This window comes from Parasteatoda tepidariorum, chromosome 2 (genome assembly GCF_043381705.1).
Source record: "Parasteatoda tepidariorum isolate YZ-2023 chromosome 2, CAS_Ptep_4.0, whole genome shotgun sequence".
NCBI classification, from domain to species: Eukaryota; Metazoa; Arthropoda; class Arachnida; order Araneae; family Theridiidae; genus Parasteatoda; species Parasteatoda tepidariorum.
The window spans coordinates 47,144,738-47,161,014 of record NC_092205.1 but is presented as its reverse complement, the minus strand read 5'-3'; the positions used below and the strand labels follow the sequence as shown (position 1 = coordinate 47,161,014).

The following is a 16,277-nucleotide window of genomic DNA, read 5'->3' as shown; positions in this document are numbered from 1 at the left end:
ATTTCTTTCTGTTTAGCCAAATATGCTTATTTATGTTTTTGATTCATTAGTTAATATATTGTAATGTATTAAAAGTTGAAAATGAAAGGTTTAGTCAAAATTTTTAAAAATTAAATTTTATAATATTGCAAAATTTCTTAACTGGAACTGTTCGGAGAGTTCTGTTTTGAAACAAGTTTGTTTTGGTTAGGAAGTAAATAAATAAAATGGAGTGAAAATAAAAATTTAGTAAATTCATTAAAGTGAACTGATCTTAAAATTTCAAAAGTTTTATAATTTTCCTATCAGATTTAAAACTATATTAATATTTTGTTCTATTGTTCCACCCTATATTACGTCATTTGTATGTACGTCTACCACATTAATTATGACTCATTTCTGTATGCTCAGTTTTGATTTCAAATAATAATAAATAAGTAAATAAATGCAAAACCAATAATGTTGTTGGAATTTTTAAAAAAACAAATTTAACACATATTTACTATAAATTTATACTTTGAAAGTTTGGGAATTACTATCGTCAAATATTCCGTGTTAATAATTTAAAAAAATTAATTAATTTTATTATTTTAATTTTTTTATGAGATGTGATATTTTTCTAAATTTTTCGTTTTAATTTGTTTGCCTGATAAACGGGGAAGTACTATCTTTCATTATTTTCTCTTGTATATAGTAAGTTTAATAGCTATTTATTTTTGTTCATTAAATAAACATTAATGGAAACCGGAAAGTTATGCATCTAAGCAATCTAGTTAAGTAGCCAAAAAAAAATTTAAGTTAGAGGGTTAATGTCTCACAAGAGGAAAATACTCTAATTATTTTATGAAAAAAAATATTTAAATATATTTTGCATCTAAAAAAGCAATTGTAAGCTATAGTGCTATTATTCTATTGTGAGAAACCTATTCCTTTGAAATTTTGTAAGCAAAACTGAAACTTTGAGAAACTGGGAAGATTTCCGTATCGTGATCTGTGGTAGAATAACCGCCAAGTCTTGGAAACTTCCGGGCAGTGACACGCGAGAAATTTATAAAAAACATCACAGAAAGGGACCAACTTGAAAGGTATAACTCGTAGCCACCCCTGGGCAAACATCTAAGTGTTTTTTTTTTTTTTTTTAAATTTGCAAGTTTGAAATCTATTTGGCATCTTGGCGATTGTAGTTGGGGAGACAGATCATGATACGGAAATATCCCAGAGAAATTTATATTTACTTTAATCTATCACAGGTGAGATTTCCGTATCGTGATCTGTGGCAAAATCATCGCCATGTCTTGGAAACTGTCTGCGAGAAACTAAAAGAAATATCAATGAAACTCGAAAGGTATAACTCGTAGCCACCCCAGGCCAAACATCGATATGTTTTATTTTTAAAAAATGTACAAGTTTAAAATCTATTTAGTATCTTGGCGATTGTTGTTAATGTGACAGATCACAATATGGAAATATCCCCCTATCATATGTGTGTTATGAAATAAATGCTCACATTAGTGTATTTATATTTCAAAATATAGTACTCTTATTTATTTTTTCTGCTTTGGATACAAGATGGCCTTCTTAGTTCTTCTTATGAAATAAATGCTTACAGTAATGTATTTATTTTTCAAAAAGTAGTACCTTTATTTATGTATATATTTTTTCATTTAGATACAAGATGGCCTTCTTAGTAACTTTTGTGCTAGTGTTTTTGGCTATTTTTAATAGCTATCCAGTGAATGGAAATGATAGTAAGTGTTATATATACACATTACAAAATTATTTATGTTACATTCATTGCTGCTTAAATTTACTTCAGTTGTAATTTAAAGTGTGTAATTAAGACAAGAGAAATATGTATTTGAAATATATTATTATTTTGAAATTTAAGTGTTACAATAAATGGATCGCAAAAATTTAAGTAAATTTTAAATCTAAGTGTTTGTAACACTTGATGCACATAATTTATAAAATCTTTTCTTTAATGCTTAAAATTTAAAACTTTTCATAAATCTAATTTTTTCTTTACTTATGTATGAAACTGTTAGTTCTCTTTCATCAATATATTTACAGCTGAATTTTTTTTTTTAAAAATTAGATTCGGGTAATATATACTTTTGTAACGAATCAAGGTTCATAGTTATTTTAATTCTGACATAAAATTTCATTTTTATGTAAATTAAAAAGAAAATATTGAGCTATTGATTGATATCTGATATTTTATTTAAAAAGATAATATGGTACCTGAACTAATTTGTAATTAATCAAATTTTTTTCTTTTTAATTGTACAAAATTTGAAATGAGGGAGAATTATTATTTATGTATGTATGCATATATATAAATGCGAGTATTTGTATTTGGTAAAAGCTAAATAAATGAATAGCTATGTAGTAATAATAATAGAAATTGGAAAAAAGTTACAAACTTATTGAAAAAGAGAAGTTGAGAGAACATGGACAAATAATCTTTGAAAAACAGATATCTTTCAGTATTGAAATTAAGGTAGATTTTATAAATTTCTATGTTAAGTTTGGTTTTTAAAATTTCTTAAATTAATAAAAAAAAACCTTATTTTAAATCATAGTTAAGATATTTTATTTAATAAAAACATTTAAAAGCAGAATTTTTTTTTGGAGTAAGCATTTTTTATAAATAGTGCTTTTTTTGTAAATAGTGTCAGATCTATCAATTGTTTGTAATTAAATTTATCCCATATCAAATTTTTTTAAGAGAGAAATTATTTCATTTTGTGATTTCCTGTTCCGTCTTTAAAAAAAATATTATTTGACACTTTTATTTAATAATTTGTTTTGGATGTTCATAAATTTTTTTTATTGATTCTCTGTTTGATTTAAGTTGTGTTAATTGGTTCGAAAATGTTACACATATTAATTTAAAGGGCTTAACGAAAGAAGGGACTGACTGACTTTTAATTAAATTTGAATAAAGAGTTTTAGAGCTCATTCCTTTTTTTTCTCCTTTCACTTTAAATCTGTTTTATGAAAGTATAACAATATTTTGATGGCATAATTATTAAAAAATTTTAAATGAATAACATTTTACATTTACTACCCCTAATGCTCACATACATTTTGAATGCCAATTGCAAGTCCGACATTTACAATATAGAATAGATAAAAATCACTCTTAATGATTATTGATGTAATAATCATGTTATGATTTTCATGTTGTTACTAAGTTGCACTCTTTATAGTTTATTGTTACAATTAATAATTATTTTTGTATTGCAAGTATTTTATTTTATCATATAGTTTGTTGCTTTATAAGGTGCATACTAAATAAATTGTTTAAACGACAGAATGATTTTTTGAAAAAAATAAAGTAAAGCTTTTTTAATAGTTGTTTTTCAGAAGTATTGTCTCAATGGCTCTGATCCAGAAACTCTGCCCATCCATGGTGAGCATTCATCAGGCTCCCTTGTTATGAGTTCTAACCCTGAAGGTAGTCCATGGTATTCACCAAATATGAATTGTTCTGTAACTTTTTCAACAGAAAGCAATTACCATATTTTATTAACTTTCTCCAAAGTCAGTTTGAGAAATTCCAGTATGGATAATCTCACAGTAGTTTTCAATAGTGGGGTCTCAGATCAAGTTCTTTTTGGGCAGCAAGTTTGCTCAAATGAAAATTGTGAAGGTCTGAAATTTGAGTCTGGAAATTTCAACAATATGACTCTCAAGTTCATCAGTGCAAATGTGACTGTACCTCTGAATGTGACAGGATTCATAGCTCATTATACTGTTTTTGACCTTGGTAAGTATGCTAGTTTTAACTCAAGTTTTTTTAAGCAATGAATACATGATTATTTTTCGTTTTCAGATCAATTATTACCTTTTTTTGCTTTTTAATGTTATCATAGCTGCCAACTCTTCAGGATTTTACAAGTTTCTTTCGGTCTACTTATTTTATAAAAATACTGTATTTTGCGGCTAATGTATTTTGATGCTTATTAAAATCTTTTAAATTCTCTGTGTGTATAATAAATATCTATATTATATGAAACGCTAATACGTATGTATGTATCAATGAAACTGATGATATTTCTTTTCTTGCGTTGGCAACAGTTTTCATTTTTAATTGATAGGCTTCGGCACGCAGGAGCACGTAGTGAGCATCATATGGCTAATCTATATTATATAAAACTCTAATACGTTTTAATTGATAGGCTTCGGCGCGCAAGAGCACGTAGTGAGCATCATATGTCTAATCGGGTGAATTCTCACCGAATTATCAAAAAAATTCTCACAAAATTATCTTCATCGAAGCCGATGCTTTACATCCGGCGTTCAGTACTGTTTCATATTGTTTTACAACACATGGTTTTAGCCCTCTGGTGGGAAAGACTTTAAAACAAAACTTACAACAGTTACTTTTCTCAACAACTGAAATTTAGTGTAGTGTGATTAAGAAAAACATGTGAACTGTTTGTAATTTCAAATTAATATTGAAATGTACAGGTTTAGAATTTTCTACTATGAAAAGTTTTCGGAACATCAGTGTTCAAAAAAGTATACGAAAGCTAGACGTTAAGAGCGTATCCAATGAGCGAGCAAAGCGAGCATCGGATTGCGAAGCAATCCGAAATGAACTGCGAAAGCAGTTCCGGGGGTTGGTGAGCGCAAGCGAGCAGGGGGCGAAGCCTCCTAGTTTATTATATTGTTCAACAGTTATGAAATTTGTATTATTTTGTAAAATCTACTGATTTTTTTTTCTATCCATGTTTGCAGCTACATGTTAATAATAAATTATTTAAATTCTCACTTTAAAAATATAAAATGAAAATTATTCCTGGTCTACTTGATTAATTAAAATACTCCTGGTTTTTGAGCATTTAGAAAAATTCCATAAATTGTGTGAGCTTCGTCAAAAATCTATATAGAAATCGAATGTTTATACTGTTTATTGCTTACTTGAATATTTAAATAAGTATTACTAATATTAAATGAAGTGAGACTCATTTTAATTAGTTTAAAGCTTTTCTCTTTTTTTGTTATAAAATTTTTAGTTTATTTTTATTCAGAACTCTCTTTTTAAATTAATTACATTTTTTTGAACTCTCTTTAATGAATTAAATGTCTATGACTATTCAAAATTAAAAGTAAGCATAATAATAATAAAGAAAGAAAAACAATTCCAATTTAAGTTTATTTAATGTCAATCATAAATAAAATAAAAAAATATAGCAGACCATTTATAGTTATTAGTGTAATAAAGTTTTTGTATTCAGATGAGTACAAAAATCCCTAAAATTCCCTTTGCGTAAAATATTTTTTTTATACTATTCAACAGTTATCATGAAATTTATATTATTTTAGAAAATATTGGATTTTTTTCTTATCCATGTTGACAGCTACATGTTATTAATAAAGTATTTAACTTCACATTTAAAAATATATTAGATGAAAATGTTGTTATTCTTTCTTTTTAAGCTAATAAAAGAACTGGAGCCTGTAAGGGTAGAGAAAGATTTTTATGTGAAAATCAGCACTGTATTTGGTATTCATTGACTTGTGATGGTCACAATGATTGTGGAGACTTATCAGATGAAACAAAATGTAAATATATATATGTTCTTCTTTTTTTTTTGTAATTGACTATGACAGTACGATTTTATAGTGCTATATCTCAGTGTAAATTTTAATGTTTTTATTCACTCTTCTTCTATGGTCGGAATTAGCATGCTATTAATAACAAAAATACTTATATAACAAATACTTATAAATTTATAAAATAACAAAAATAACGTAGTGAATGCTTTTTTTATTGATTGTAGTGTAGTGTGCTACTTAAGTTAGTCTTGTGAGCAATGTGATAAAAAAAACAGCAGTTGGCAGTTCAGAGCTACTACTTTTAATGTTAATCTAGTTAAGAAATAAGCTTCAAATGCAGCAAAGTTTTTGAATGTGATTGGTACAAATATTTGCAGGTCCATTAGTGTAGGGGTGCACAACCTTTTTCAGTGAAGGGCCATATGCACAGCAGATTGACCAATGAAGGGCCGCATGCCAAAGTGTTTAGACCGACATATTGAAAGCAATTGTTGGTGGTGATTGTTATATAAACTTCATTGTTTATATAACACTAAATTCTTTTTGTCGGTTAACCTTGTAATCTCGTTGCAGAAAATACAATACTTTAAAACGTTTAAAATTAGAAAATGCAAAACTGATTNCGGCCGCGGGCCGCACATCGAGGGTTGGCGGGCCGCATTTGGCCCGCGGGCCGCAGGTTGAGCACCCCTACATTAGTGAATGCAATAATAATGCTCCTGTAACTGAGCATTAATAAGAATTACTCATTTAGAATTCAGTATTACTAATATTTAGACTAGCTATTACAAATAATTAGCTAATTTATCTATTTAGCTGCACTTTCAAATGCAAATATGCACATATGAAATATTGATGTTTCTTCAATGGAAGGGAACTTATTTTCTTTGTAATTTTCAATGTACTTTACTTTTCATAGAAAATAGAGAACCATTAAACTCTTCATAAAATTGCAAATATTTGATAATTTTCTTAAATTATATATTTGCTGTGGACTAAGACATAAAAAAGTTGAAGATTAAGAGAACAAATCCTTAAGAGAAGGTTTAGAATAACAAACTGGCTAATGTAATCATGAATAAATATTTATTAATAATTCCTCAGCTACTTTTTATTCAAAAGCATTTTGAACTTAGCTGTAAATTAAGTTTTTTTTAGCAAAGTTCGTAGTTCTTTAGTAAAGTTCAAAAGTAGTGATGTAGGGATTAAATTTCAAACGTAGCTTGTAGTAAATACATTTATGAAAAAATTGTTGCAGTTATAATTAACTGATTGGTATTAAAGTAGTTGTAGTTAACTATAAAAATAATGTTTTTCCAACCACTGTTCGAGTTCATTGCACTGTGTGGTGATTAGAGTTTTTAAGAGAGTTTCTATAAACATTGATCTACAATTTTCAGTATAAATAAGTACAGATTTAAGCATAAGCATTGAATAAATTAAACTTAATAAAATAGTTAAGATGTCCAATTATTTTTTACGAAGCATAACAATAATAACAAAAAAAGAAGTTGTCTTTCTTATTCATCAGAACACATTTCTCTGTTTAACTGCCAAATTCGAATGTAATTGAAAGTATTTTGAACATGCTAGCCATTTTCACATTTGATGTTACTCTATCTAATTACGCAATAAATTTGGAGAAAAAAATTTCATGTGTCTTTATATTTGAAATTCAACAATATTTAAAATTCAAGGTTTTAAATATTGGTCAGAATGCTTTGAAATAAAATCTAGTATAATGTTTAAACCTTATGCAATATATATATAGTACCAGTTAGCAGAATTTGTAGAGTCAATCTGCAGCCCTATCTTCAAAAATTCAAATTTGTCTGCAACCTCAACACAACCAGGGAAAGATTATTATTGTAAAAATTAAGCTTAATCTAACATATATTTCACACACAATTTGCTAATATTAAATATTATTACATCTAAACTTTATGTTGTTTAAATTTTATCTAATCATTCTTTAGTTTTGCTAAATGAAGAAAAAAAAGGATACTTATACTAAGAACAATGAAGAAAACAGACAGAAAAGATTAGCATGTAAATGACAATATTAAAATAAAATATTTTTATTTTAAAGAGAGAAATTTAAAGAAATGTAATTCATGGTGTCCTGATTAGCGATTTTTTCTTCAAATTAAATTGGTTATCATGCTATCACAGGTACTTTTTACGCAAATGAAATAGTAACCAGAAAATTGAACATTAAGTGACTTACCCTGGTGTAAAATTTTCAGAAAAACTTTTCCTTATTTTTCATAAATGAAGTGAGAAAAAATCTTTTCTTTTACATTTATCTTTAATTTTGACTTTTTTCCAGTTTTTTCTTATAGCAATTTTTTCTCTGCTTATTATTATTTTTTATTTAATATCTCTGATGAAAATAATCTGTAGAATATATGTACATGCATCAAGAGAGAGCGAGATATTAAAAAAAAAAAAAAAAACATTTTACTATTAAAACCAATTATAAAGACTTCTGTAATTCACTTTTCTTAATAATGTCAAAAGTAATTTCTATCATATTAATTTTGACTTATTTTTTTTCAGGTATAATTCCTACAAAAAATGTAGTTTGGGGTATTGTTGTTATTTTTATTGCAATAGTTGCTGTTTTGGTATTTGTACCAGTGTTTTGCTATTTGGCGACTGCTGGAACTCGCAATATTGTAAAAATTGTAACAGTGCCAAATCAGGCGACTCCTCTTTTAAGTGCTGCTGATGCTGGGGAAGCAACTGGTCTTTTAACATCATCTGAAGCATTCAGTCAGTGTTGGCCGGGATCTTCTTATGACTCAAATTATGGTGCAGCTCCAGCAGCTGGACCTTCTAAAAGTTTAGATAGTGTTACAAAGACTGCTAGATCTACATCTTCTGATGGTGACAAGCAAAATAGGTTTCTATGATTTAAATGTTTTTAAAGGCTTGGTGATATATTTTTTATACATTTTCGAAGACCTTAACACTAAAATTTACATGATATGACTGTGTTTTGTGTAATTTTAAACTTTCAAATCATTCCTCTTCTTTACAAAAGACTAAAGTTTTGTATACTTGTTATAAAATATAAATATATATCACTTGTTCTCAAATTTATTTTAACTGATGTGATATTTTTTTTTCTCTTTTTAATATCTACTTTTATTTTTTTGTCACAGTATTGTTTATTTAAATGCTATTTTTAATATCAACTTCCAGGGTTGGCTAAAATCATGATTTTTTTTAAAAAAAAAAAGGTACCTGATCTTGTTTTTTTTGGCATTTTTCTTTGCATATATCACACAAAGCTTCGATAAAAAATATTAAAGCCTAATACTATTTAAACAAATAGTATAACTAATTATATAATTATATTATAACTAATTATAACAATATTTATATAATAATTTATATAATAATTACATATTAATCCGCGAAAATTAAAATTTTGGTTTTTATTCAAGCTCATTACTTTTATGAATTGCTAAAGAAAAAGACCTGATTTGTGAATTAGATATCAAATAAACTTCCTTAAACTTACAAATTAATTTTGATCAGGAAACATAAAAATTAGTTATTCTAAATTACTCTTGGCAGATAAAGACTTTCTTCATTATTTATTTATGCAAACTACATGTCTAATAAGTTTTAAAAATATTTGTATTTAAAGAAACATAAAACTAAATTGGTTTAATTCTAATATGGTTATTAAAATATAAAGTTATTTACTTGACATACAGCTTATGGAAAGTTATGATTTAAAAGTTTCAGATACTTTAATCTATATGTAGTCTTATTTATTTATTTATTCTTATTTTGTCTGTTTTGAAATTAAATAATAACATTGGTATATTTATTACCTTCTCTTTACTTCTCTGAATGAAATTTTAAATATCATTAAAATTAGATTTAAAAAAAATTACAATCTTAAAAATATGTTTACAAATTATCTTAAATAGAAAAAAATATTTTTTAATTAAATGAATAATTTTTTTATACCAATTAATGATTTAAAAAAAAAATTAAGTGATATAAATTGCAATTTAAATCATACCAACCGTGCCTACTTCACATTTAGGATTGTATAACAGTTTAACTACAAAACAGAAATTTCAAAATAATTCTTATTCTTAAATTGTGTTTATTTGTAGTATAGTTATTTGAGACACATTTTTCCCCACATTTCCTTTATAAAATGTTTGAAAAAATTCAATAGTATTATTTGTTTACACTTTTATATTATGTTTGGTAATTCCTTAGTTGTTGATCTCATACCAAAGCTTAACTAAATATATTTGCTATAAACCAAATAGAAATTTATCATTGTATATTTTTTCTTTTTCTTGTAATGATTCATTCTAATACCTAGATTTTTCTATTCACATTGTTATAAATGAGCAAGCGAGTGGCAATGTAAAAATTGCTTGCAACATTTAATGCTTCATGTTTGTACATTGCTATGTTTCGTTTCTAAAATTTCTCTTGTTATTTGTGACACTGGGGTGAAACTCTAATAGGATGTTCTATAATGCTTGTGGAAGTTGTTTCCCAAAGACCCTTAACTCTGGGGAAAGTATGGAAGTTTTTTTTTTCACAAACAACATTTTACAAGACAAAATTTACACACCAGCCTTAAATAACTTATCACAAATAGCGAGTGGAAATTTTGCTCCCTGCTTCAAATGCTAGAATATATATTGTATTATTAATATGACTGAAATTTTACTGGTTAAAGGTTTCTAATAGTTACTCCAAGTTATTCTAATATGTTTTAATAGTTATGTCTATGGTTATTTTATTGCTATAGTAATACAGTAATTAAAGGAAACATATTAAATGTGAAAATTGATAATATTTAAAAAAATTTTTTTGCCTATAATATAAAGAGAATTGATATTTAAAAAAATGTATGTTGTTATACATTTTTTACTAACTATTTTTTAAAAAAATATATTGCATATTTATTTTATGCTACACATTATATATTTAAATTATGCTAACCTATTTCTCCCTAAGCATTTTTTTTAAAAAAAGAGTTGATGTGCTCAAATTTCTGAGTAATTATTAGTTATGAAATATTGATCTTGTACAATAATAAAATAGCAATATAATAATAAAATACTATAATTGTGTAAAAGTTATGAAGTGATTAAGCATTTGAATTAGAAAGAAAGAACTAACTGGAAAGTAAGCTGTTTTAATTTAATCCTAATTAATTTAAAGCAATTGAACTAATCTATAAAATTTTTAGAGATCTTGGTTTTGTCAAAATCAATTAAAATCATATTAATTTTTGTAATTTTTTTTCTGATGCACAGTTTCTTCGAAAAATAATATTCTATGAAGGTTATTATTTAATGGATTACTTTTTTTTGTATAGTTAAGTTACAATTTGTAATTAGTTGACTCTTTAGCTACAATTTATGATTTCCATTTACAATTCTTTGTTAGGATGCCAAATGGCTATATTTTTTTAAGAAACATGTTTTATACGGAATTCTAGAATAAATGAAAGATTTTATTTTATTCCAGAGACATAATCATTCATCTATAATTGTGCTTGACAAAATCGATGTTATATACAAACATTTATTTCCCAATTTCTTTAATTATACTGTCATATTTCTCAAATTTATGTATAATGCGCATATATCTTTTTTGAACATGTTTTATATGCTATAAATATTGTTTAACTTAAGCTGCTTTTTATTTCCATTTACATTGCTGTGTTTTGATATCAATTAATTATATTTTTTAGAAAATATATGTATGTAGAATTCTAGAATATATGAAAAGGTTTTATTTTAAAAACCTAATCATCTGTATATAATTAATGTTTTTGAAAAGCTTTAACCAATATATTATTATTAATGTTTTATTTTCAATTTAATTTTTCTTCGTCCTGAAAAATTATTGATTTCAAAGTAACCGAAGAATCACTTACCAGTTACATTGATGTATAAGTCATAGGCTAATTGGAATTCCAGAGACATAATCATTCATCTATAATTGTGCTTGACCAAATACATGTTATATACAAACATTTATTTCCCAATTTCTTTAATTACTTGTCTTACTTCTCAAATTTATGTTTAATGCGCGTGTTTTATATGCTATAAATATTGTTTAACTTAAGCTGCTATTTATTTCCATTTATATTGCCGTGTTTTGATATCAATTAATTATATTTTTAGAAAATATATATATGTGGAATTGTAGAATATATAAAAAGGTTTTATTTTTAAAACCTAATCATCTGTACATAATTAATGTTTTTGAAAAGCTTTAACTGATATATTATTATTAATGTTTTATTTTTCAATTTTTTCTTACTCCTGAAAAAATATTGATTTCAAAGTAACCAAAGAATCGCTTACTAATTACATTTATGTATAAATCATAGACTAATTGGAAACTTGGTCTTTTGTAAACTGCCGCCATCATTTGTTAAATTTTTTGCTGTGAGCCTTTTAGGTTCAGCAATGCCAGATTTTTCAATTAGCCTGCAGCTCATACATTTATATTTTCTGGTAAGGATTATATATGAAAAAACTTTTCTTTATCTTTTTTTTTTAAGTTTGTATTTTTGTTAGTTTTGTGTCAATTGAAGATGACACGATTGTTGGCTTAAATTTAGTTTATTAACCCTCCAGCACACGCGCTCAGCTACACGAGCATGCGCAATATTTTCGGCAACAGCTTTTTTTTTACGTTTTGCGTCATAAAACGACAAAAATGAATGGATATTGACAGTAAATTTGTCACAAAATAAAAAAATAACCTTTTTGTTGCAAAATACAAGTGATCTCGCACTCAAATGTTAAAAAGTTATTTTTAAATGCTTAGATTAGTCAGGAAGAAAAGCAATACTCTATTTTATGAAAAAATATTTAAAATTTATTAGTTAATAATAATTTTTTAAAATTTAAGATAGTTTTCATATTTATCAAGTGTAAACAAGTAAAAAAATGAAACCTTGGAAGGAAAAATTCTGAGCTTAACATTACTTACTTACTTCTACAAAGAATTTTATTTCTATGAAACAAGTCAAGAAAATGAGTGATTAGTTACAAAAACTAATTTTAAACTCACTCCAATTTTAATTCTTTTATTTATTTCTAAAAATTAGAAATAAGAGAATATAGTTGCCTAGTAATACAGAATAAAATAGAGTAATATTAGGAAAATAGAATTCTGAAGAGATGTCTAAATGTTCCAAGTTCACATTGTCTGCCAAGTAAATAATTTAGGTAATCGAATGCCATTTGCAAGTGTTTCTAAGGCGCGTCTTGTATTTCATTGATGCTGAAAATCTCTTCTTTTTTTCTGGTTCACAAACAGCATATTCCTCGTTTTGATGAGGATTGTTTAGCACTTTATCATTAGGAGTAGCGTAGTTACAATTTAGTAATGTTTAAATTTCATAAGGTATTGTTTGGATTTTTGCATGGTAATGAAGATGATCTTTTATAAGATTAAGTGAAAATATTTAGGCACCATGCTTTGCTATTTGACTTTGCATGTGTAAAACCTGGGCATTTAGTCCAGCAATATTCAAAAGACTGAAAAAGATAGCACAAGGCCATCTTCTAATGGTTTTTGTTAATGCACACAGTTTATTGACGGTGTCTATTCCTCGTTTCGCAGCATTATAATCCATAATTATTCATGATTCATTTTTGCTTGTATCAATGCTGGCATTATTAGGCATAGAAGAAAGGAGAATTACTGTTTTGCTTTTACAAGGAACATACGAAACTAAGTCTTTGTTCGACTGGAAACCAAATATTGCGATTTGCACTATTTGTCTCTTATGTGGAAAAAATTCAGTGGCATTTCCTTCTTATTTTTTTTCAATGTGCCGACGAGTAAATTTTTCTTTGTAGCAAATAATTAGCAAATGAGATGCTTGTGTAGTAATTATCTTTTGTTATATTTCTGTATGAGTTTTTAAGCGGAGAGAGTGCCTTTTTTATAACATCTAAAGTGCCTTTTTTATAATCTTCCTGTTGGCACATTCCATGATGAAGGGAAGAGTTGAAAGGAACTATAAAAATGACCATCAGACATTCCAGATGCGATATATGATCAATAAAAGCAAAAAAAGTTCAATAAAACCAAGTTTATCATAAAATTTGCACAAACGTGCATGCTGGAAGGTTAATGTTATGTTGCAGCGTACTAAATCTGAATGCCTCTCAAAGCATTTATTGTTAAGATAATGTATATTAAATGCATCTCAAAGCTTATTGTATGCATCTCATAGCATTTATTGCTAAGATAATGTATATTAAATGCCATGTTTAAAGTATATTTTTTTATGTATGAATTTAAAAAAGAACGTTACATAACCAGGCAAAATGAACAGAATTTCATTCTCATACCATAATTGTTTATTAAAAATAATTTTCATCCAAATAATCATTATGACTGGGAAAAAACTTTTTGTGTACTTTTATTGTAAATACTCTATAAAACTGTACTGTGCTAATTATTCAACTTCTAACACATTAATTACTTGTCACATATGTTATATGTTGATCAAGATAGTAGTCTACATAATGTATGATTGGAAGAATGCTATGCGCTTAGACATCTGTTACATATCAAAATGCTTCTTGTTTATCGTTATGGTTCTATTGAAGCATGCTTAAATTTTTTGTTGATACCCATTTGCAACTTTTAAGCAAAACATTGAATATATATGTGTATATATATACACACAGAGTTTTTAAGAGTAAGATAAATTTGATGATTGTTATTCTTGATAGAACAATCATTTTTTTCCCTTTTCATTATGCGATAAGCTATCATATTTATGAAAACTGCTTACAAACTGAAAGTTATACAATAAATTTTGTAATTAAGTTTTTAAAGAGAAAATGTTTTACACAATAACTAAAGTGTAAACGCATAATGAAGTACAAAATAAAAGTTTTATTTATATTATTTATTGTTATTGATCATTAATTGTAGATTTCATTTAGACTATTAAGGTTTTGTAATTTTGAACTTTATAGGTTTAAATTTTTTTTAATCCTGTTTGTAGATTTTTTTCCCCTTTTTTGTTGAAAATTGTAGTTAAAATTTGAATTAATTTTTATAATAATAGTTTTAACATCTATCTAATGAAAGATAAAATATTTGTATATACTTAAATTTTCTAAAATTTTGTGTGGAACATTAATTTTTTTGTTTCATTTCCTTTGAATTTTTGGAATGAAAGAAAGATTTTCAATTCAGAGCAACCAAAAACTGTCACTTGCAAAATATTTTAAAATACAGCAATATCAATACTTAAATTATTCCTTATTTCTAAGGTTTTTAGTTCTTGCAGCTAAATTACAGGATGATTTTGGAAAAATATAAAGGAATCAAATTTCTTGAGTTCTTTACTCTATATTTTATTTGATTACCAATTTGATTTTTTTTAAAAAGTTTTCTGCAAATGAGGCAAATTATTATTCTTTTGTGTAGAGATGAATTAAACATAATTATTAAACATAATTAAACATAATTATTAAACATAAGGTATTGTTTTTGATAAATCTTTTAAAACTCTTAATCTTAAAATATTTACCTTTAGAGATGCTTGATTTGTTGTATATAAAAAATGTAGTTTGTAGAATATCAAGTAAACATTTTCATTTGCACATCAATATTACTACAGATAATTCTGCTGAAATACACTGAACTATGAAAAAATAGCACAGTGGCTATTAAGAACAATGTTATTGATTAGCAGCTCTGGAACTTAATTTTGAAATTTCTTCGGCAACCCAAAGTGGGTTTAGCTTTTTCAGGTAATCTTCTCGTTGCATATTTTTTTAAAAATGGTTTTAAAAAATCAAATAGGCATATTTTTTTAATCATACATAAATATTTTGGAATTCAAATTCAAATTTTTTTTTTGTAGAAGTGTTTTTTTTATTTGAAAAAAAATTTAATCCTAAAAAGTTGTCGGAAAATCGAAATTGAATAGTAATCATATAATAGCAAAATTTTGAAAGTGAATTTTGGTTAAATCAGGATTAATTTCATGAAATACAAAGGGAAAACGTATGTTTTAATGAAAATATGCCTAATACAAACCATTCGTTAGAAACGAAGTTTAGTATGATGCTATTCAAAGGAATGCTCAAGGCAAAAAGTCATATTTCGTAATCTTTCGAGTTACGGTGCGATTTTGTTTTGTTTTGCCAGTTCGTTTTTATTTTTGAGGAACAAACAGCGCGCTTGAAAAGAGTGCGCAAAATGCTGCAAAACTTACTTGTATTATCTATAGAAATCTATACAGCTCATAACATCTAGACCAGGGAAGGGCAAACTTTATTAGTCGAGGGCCAAAAATCGGGGAAAAAAGTTTGGTGGGCTAAGTAAAAACTTCTAAAATTAAAAAACTATATACAAGTTTTAATTTAAATATTTAATGAGATGAATGAAATTGCGATTTCATTTTTAAAAGTTCCTTTATATTGAGGTTCGAAGTGAGATGTACTTATTTTAAGGAACGAGGCTAAATGCTTGTCTGTTAGTCTACTTCTAAAATGATTTTTTAGTCATAGTTGAAAACATTTGTTCACATATATAAGATTAAGCGTATAAAGTGCCAATTTTCTGGGCATGAGATATTCAATTTGGGAAACTAGTTTTTGGTAATGATTTGTAAAACTCAACTTTGCCATATTTAGAAACAACTGCTTCAGATGATTGTTATTTTACAACTCGATTAATTCAAGCTG

At 26.2% G+C, this 16,277-nt stretch overlaps 1 protein-coding gene across 4 annotated transcripts; it reads left to right on the top strand.

The window, feature by feature from the left end:
* Positions 1-146: 146 nt before the first annotated feature.
* LOC107436302 (uncharacterized) lies at positions 147-14,484 on the top strand. Of its 4 annotated transcripts, none has more exons than XM_016047953.3 (5): positions 147-347; positions 1,648-1,727; positions 3,338-3,751; positions 5,428-5,553; positions 8,107-14,484. In XM_016047953.3, the coding sequence occupies exons 2-5, from the start codon at positions 1,655-1,657 to the stop codon at positions 8,460-8,462; spliced, it is 969 nt and encodes a 322-aa protein (XP_015903439.1). In that variant the 5' UTR covers positions 147-347; positions 1,648-1,654; the 3' UTR covers positions 8,463-14,484. The 4 variants fall into 4 exon arrangements, with proteins under 4 accessions (XP_015903439.1, XP_042894928.1, XP_015903438.1 ...); XM_043038994.2 differs by having other exon boundaries at positions 157-343; XM_016047952.3 differs by having other exon boundaries at positions 157-380.
* The last annotated feature ends 1,793 nt before the right edge of the window (positions 14,485-16,277 follow it).

What these genes read in the sequence shown, in the direction of transcription:
- LOC107436302 (XM_016047952.3), top strand. Translation starts at nt 346, where the DNA reads ATGTACGTCTACCACATTAATTATGACTCATTTCT. An exon ending in ATTAATTATGACTCATTTCT is followed by an intron (nt 381 to 1,647) that starts GTATGCTCAGTT and finishes TTTTTCATTTAG; the next exon opens with ATACAAGATGGCCTTCTTAG. An exon ending in TTATACTGTTTTTGACCTTG is followed by an intron (nt 3,752 to 5,427) that starts GTAAGTATGCTA and finishes TTTCTTTTTAAG; the next exon opens with CTAATAAAAGAACTGGAGCC.